Source organism: Antrostomus carolinensis, unplaced genomic scaffold (assembly GCF_000700745.2).
Source record: "Antrostomus carolinensis isolate BGI_N321 unplaced genomic scaffold, ASM70074v2 scaffold44142, whole genome shotgun sequence".
Taxonomy (NCBI): Eukaryota; Metazoa; Chordata; class Aves; order Caprimulgiformes; family Caprimulgidae; genus Antrostomus; species Antrostomus carolinensis.
In genome coordinates, this window is record NW_010301034.1 from 11,489 (window position 1) to 16,964 (window position 5,476).

Genomic DNA, 5,476 nt, shown 5'->3' on the forward strand with positions numbered 1-5,476 from the left:
GTAGTGCTCCCAGTGCTCTATTTTATTGCCCCACTCCTTTGGTAGGCTGTGCTTTATAACAAAACAACAGCAAAAATACTCTTAGATTTTGTATTATTGACAGGTGGAGGTTAGTGTAGGAGTAGTATTGTGTGCTGCTACATGGAGATGGCTGTACACTTGCAAATGCAGTTTAGGTCAAGAATTTGCTACATGCTTCACTGATAATGTTTGGTAAACAGCACCTTCTAAATCTTAAATACTTGGATTTAAAGGGAAAAAAATCCCCCCCGCACTATAATAAGGATTATAATCAGGAATTTAAGCAAGACCAAAAAATCCTGTACGTTAAACAGTACTGAAAATGTGAATGCTGCTAACGTGGGACAGTGAGAAGAGATCTTACCTCTCCAAAGAACTGGCTGAAGACACTAGAAAACCAACATTTCTTCTACCTATTAAAGCAATGGGGTGACATAAATAGCACGCTTACTTTCCAGGGGTGTTCTTTGTTAGCAGGATTGTGATTACCGTTTCTCATCTTATGATTACTACAAATATTCAAGTGAAGTGTTCCCTGAGGATAATTTGGGAGAGCTGCCTACCTGGGGGGTGAGGATTCGCTGGACAGCGTGGTTGCCCAGGACACCCCTGAGCTGTGTCACTGCTGCTGTACTCCAGAAGCTGTGATGTTTGCAGGGATAAGTTACATAGCGCCTGTGTTATTGAGGAGAAAGGGGAGATCTGTGCTCTAGTCTCTTCCCAGCACTGGGAACTTGATATTTTATGTAAGCCCTGAACTTTCACACCAAGCCTGCAGCTTGTTTTGGTTATGTTGTATGATTATTTACAAGTGTAGCTGCTTATTCCTTGAGGAGGTGGCGTTCCTGCTGCTGGCTTTCCATGTTGTTGGCAGGATCGAAGCAGGGAGGGTTTGAGCCTGTGCTGGCTTCATAGGAGCTGCCTCCCTCCCTCAGGCCTCTGGAATTTGGGCAGCAGTGGCAGCACAATAAATGAGGGGTGAGGATGGGCAGCCTTCTCTTTGTTGGTGTCTGTTTGCCTACATTATAGTGAAGAGATTGTTTTTTATAAGGAACAGAAAGTATTCACGCTGAGAATAATGAAAAGGGGGGAAAAGGGAGCCTGGTTTTTGTGCAGCATTACACAGAAGTCAGGAGAACCTCTCGTAGCTGCAGCCTGGCATCAATCCATTCCCTTTGCTCTTTGGTCTGCCAAAACCAGCATCTTCACTCCCTTCAGCAATGAAATATTCTCTTACATCTCTCCCTGCCATCCCCTCTCCCTTCAACAATTAGTTCCTTCCTTCACCTTCTACGCCTGATAAAAAATACATGATCCTGTCTCTGGCATGAAGCATACAATAGAACCCTGGTCACGGGGGAAATGGATTGCCAAGTCAGTATTTCCTCCCTTAAAATTGCACTTTCGTAGAATGTATTATTTCGGTTTGACCCTAATATGTCAGCCTGAAGCCTGAGTTGGTATGTTAACAAAAACATGGTGTACACCGTGTGCTTCACTGCTGATATTACTCCAGGAAAACCTGCATGGTTCTCCTTACAGGCTGTTAAAGAGAGTGGAATTGCTCTGCAGCTTCTGACTGTGTGGAGATCATGCTACTGCATGCTGCTCATGTGCTCAGTTAATACACGCTATCACTTGACCAAATAATGCAGCGATCTGTGTAGATGAATTTAAATCTTCTTGTACAAATCTAGTCCCGCCGAGGCAGGGGATTGGACAGAGTATAAAGCATGAATGTGTAAAGAATGAATAATTCCCCCTCTGCCCCCCACCCTTAGAGATTTACTGGTAATCGCTCAGTGATGTGGGTCACTGTGAGAGAAACACGTGCTGGGTTCATCGCATGTGGAGGTCTCCAAGAGTTGTCCTGCTTGTGAAAGGTGGTACTTTTAATGTTCACAAGACTCTTACTCACACGTCCCAGCCACCAGCAAAACCAAACTCCTTGGTTTTGCTTTAGGTGGCTCTTAGATACTGGTGAAGGTTTAATGTGAGACAGAGATGTCAAGTTTAACTCTTCTAAGCAGGTCACATTTTCAGCAGCTGTTTGTGTCGTGTTGGAGGGTGGCAGAGGGTTCCTTGCTTTAGACTCCACTCTTCCCTCTCAGCCCTTCTCCTGTGGGGACATTTGGTTGTGGCCCCAATGGAGGGCTTGAGCTTTATTTTGCTTCTCAAATGAAAATGAGATTTGGGAAAAATGATTAAGATGTGAAGTATTCATATATCATTGGAGGAAAAGATATTTTTATGTCATAGTGCTCATTGTGTTTTTCTTTGTCTCATTTTTCAGTCGTGCCAAGCTGACCTTGTGAAGGACAACGGTCACAAGTATTTCCTTTCAGTTCTGGCAGATCCTTATATGCCAGTAAGGATAAGTCATCTTTATTTGGACTCTTCTAGCATTTGCTGGGCTTGTCTTAGCTTATCTGCTGTTCTGATGTGGCTGGTGCTAACACAGGGCTGCCTCCCCCCTCCATCACCTGTGCCACCCACTGCTCTGCTGGAGAGTCAGGGCTGAGCTGTGGAGTCATTGACCAGGGGAGTTAAAAATGCTTCTGCCAGGTTGAGTGATTGAGACAGCAAAACCAAACAAGAACTTGCAAACTTGAGTTGTTTCGGTGCAGATTACTCAGTGGTGATGATGGGAGCTGGGGGCTCCTGGGGGCTGGGGGCAGAGCAGTCTGATTGCACTGTGACTTTCCTAATTCCCTCTGCAGAAGTTTTTTGTGGTTTCCTGGAGCGGGTATTTGTGAGCCTCCTCCGGAGCAATATACGGAGGTTGGTTGGGAGGATCGTGTTGGCAGTCTGACAGAGTGGCTCAGGTGGAACTAGTGACAGGACTGGATGACAAGACAATTCTAGCTTTCTCTCCCCTCTCTTGTACTTTTAACATGATACAAACTGCACTTAAAATAACTGTGTGTTTCCAAAAGCGTGGGATGTAGTTGTTCTCTGACCTGTTTTCTAGATAACGATTAGTTGTATGTTGTTTTAAGGCTGAACACAGGACAATGACGGCTTTTATCCTGGCTGTGATTGTTAACAACTACAACACTGGACAGGTGAGTCCCAACATTCTTCTTCCTTTCATCCTTTCCTACTTCTTCCCTACATTGTGCCTTTACTTTGATAAAAGTGTAATGGCTTGAATTAAAGCACGACCCTGAACTGCAAAAGTGAAATAGAAGATTGCTTTACATTATTTTGGTGTGGATTAAAAGAAAAAATGATGTGGAGGTGTGACAGACATTGTGTACCTGGCACCTGGAAGTGGAGGTTAAGGACACAAGTCACTCAATGACTTCCCCTCCAGGCAGCGCAGTGACGTGCTGTGTAAGAAATAGGGCTCAGTTCCTGTCAAGTGGAGACTTGATGGCTGTGATAAAGTTCTTGGGAAGGGTGTATGGAACGAGCCATAAACCTTGGGGCTCTGACAGGTGCAAGGAGTATTTCCAATGAGGGAAAACCAGGCTTTCTGCATTACTGGCAGCATTTCTAATGCTCAGCTATTTAACTGGCTATAGCAGTGTGTAGCTGACCTTCCCTTCATGCTGCTTCCAAATGGTATTTTGTAACAAAATCAGTATATAACCAATGAATAATTATTTTCTCTCGATTTCCTGTCTATTTCAGAAATAATCTTCTTCACTGGTGATGAGGTGGGAAACTGTCATCCAAAATAAATTGTATTGATTTGTGTTTTAGGAAGCTTGCCTTCAAGGAAACCTGATTGCTATTTGCCTGGAGCAGTTAAATGATCCACATCCTCTTCTGCGTCAGTGGGTGGCCATTTGTTTAGGACGTATTTGGCAGAACTTTGACTCAGCCAGGTGGTGTGGCGTGAGAGACAGTGCTCATGAGAAGCTCTACAGTCTCCTCTCAGATCCAATCCCAGAGGTAAAAATCCAACTTTTTAAGTAAACACCAGTTGAATTGTCAGAATTCTGGCAGAGGGCTACAGAAACACTTAAAAACCCAGGGCCTTCAAGAGCTTTATTATTGTGTCTGGTTCAAAGAAAGATCATATTGCTGTTTCTTCAAGCTGATGTGAATCATCCAAGCCCTGCAAGAGAAGTAACCAAAGAAATGCAAGGGGAGTTGATACAGCCTGAAAGCCCTGGAAGTTGGCACCGGAGTTAGGAAGCACCATGGTTTTTGCTTACTTACATATGGGAACCTTGTTAAAAAAGTGATCCCAAAGCTCACTGTGTATTGCGAAAAACCCCTCTGGTGTTTTTGTCCAAGTATGGAAACTCTTCTCCTCCTGGTACGTGTGAAAAGACATCTTTAGTTGAATGTGTTTTACCTTTGTGACAAACCCTCCAAGAGAGAAGGGATTTTTGTGCAGAACCTGGCGATGATTGACAAAGCCTGTCAGACCCCAGTGAAATTACAGCGCGTGTGGGAGAAGCAAGCCTGGAGATAAACACCACCGCTAACGTGCAGCGATTAAAGATTAGATTCCCCTTTGCATTCAGCCTTTCTGTCCTGCGTCCTCCATCTCCTTTCTCTGGCCCCATCTTTCCCCCACTTTGTAAGCAGTGTGTGTGTCCTTACAGCACACCCACACCTCTCTTCGAGGAGCCAGAGCGTTTCTACTCTGTGAAGCACATCCTGCCGTTGCCTGTTACTCCATATCCCCACTGCTTGCAGTCTCGGCCAAGGCAAGCTGTAAGATTACCAGGACATCTGATCCCTCTGTTCTTCATGTGATCTGGCAAAGTTTACCCTCATTTGAGCTGCTGTCTTTTCTCCTTTTTTTTTTTTTCTCTCCCCATCATCTTCTACCTTTCTGCAGGCCCTTATCTGAAGACTGTAGTTCAGCACTCTTATTAGATTCACATCCCAACAGTAACTCCCTGTGTATCTTATTCTTGTTAATTAATATTCTAGGCAACGTCAACTGGAAAAATCACCCATGGGAAGGTCACCAATATTCTGGGAAATTAAATATACTCCTGCATCTGTGAATACTTAAAACTCAGTGCTTTGCTGAACCTGTTTTGGTTTTTACTCTCCATGGGCTTCCATTTAGCTCTTGCTATTTACCTGACACAGTAGTCCAGGTTTCCAGAGATGCCAGTTGTGGGGATACAAAAAATCCCACTGGCAAACTTCAGGCTGGAAACAAGAGGAAAACAATAATGATGCTCGTGTCTCACAGGTTCGCTGTGCTGCAGTCTTTGCTCTGGGAACATTTGTGGGCAACTCAGCTGAACGGACCGATCACTCCACCACCATCGATCACAACGTAGCCATGATGCTGGCCCAGCTCATCAACGATGGGAGCCCCATGGTTAGGAAGGTACGGAGGGGCTGGCGGTGTGGGAGCGTGGTGGATTCACACTGACGAGCTCTGCCTAATCAGAGCGTGCGTTACTGAATAGACTTTTCAATGAGTTTGACTCCTTTGGAATGATCTGTTTCATTGTGAAGTCTTTTAACTTCAGTT

The 5,476-nt window shown here is 44.6% G+C and overlaps 1 protein-coding gene across 1 annotated transcript in view; it reads left to right on the forward strand.

Annotated features, from left to right (window-relative positions):
- The window catches only part of RPTOR (regulatory associated protein of MTOR complex 1), a gene marked incomplete at both ends in the record, with an annotated part of 63,223 nt that overhangs the window by 10,104 nt on the left and 47,643 nt on the right, over positions 1 to 5,476 (forward strand). Inside the window, 4 exons of the mRNA XM_029083844.1 lie at positions 2,315 to 2,389; positions 3,021 to 3,086; positions 3,730 to 3,921; positions 5,189 to 5,329. Of these exons, the coding sequence (XP_028939677.1) occupies positions 2,315 to 2,389; positions 3,021 to 3,086; positions 3,730 to 3,921; positions 5,189 to 5,329 (474 nt within the window). The remainder of the gene's footprint in view (positions 1 to 2,314; positions 2,390 to 3,020; positions 3,087 to 3,729; positions 3,922 to 5,188; positions 5,330 to 5,476) is intronic.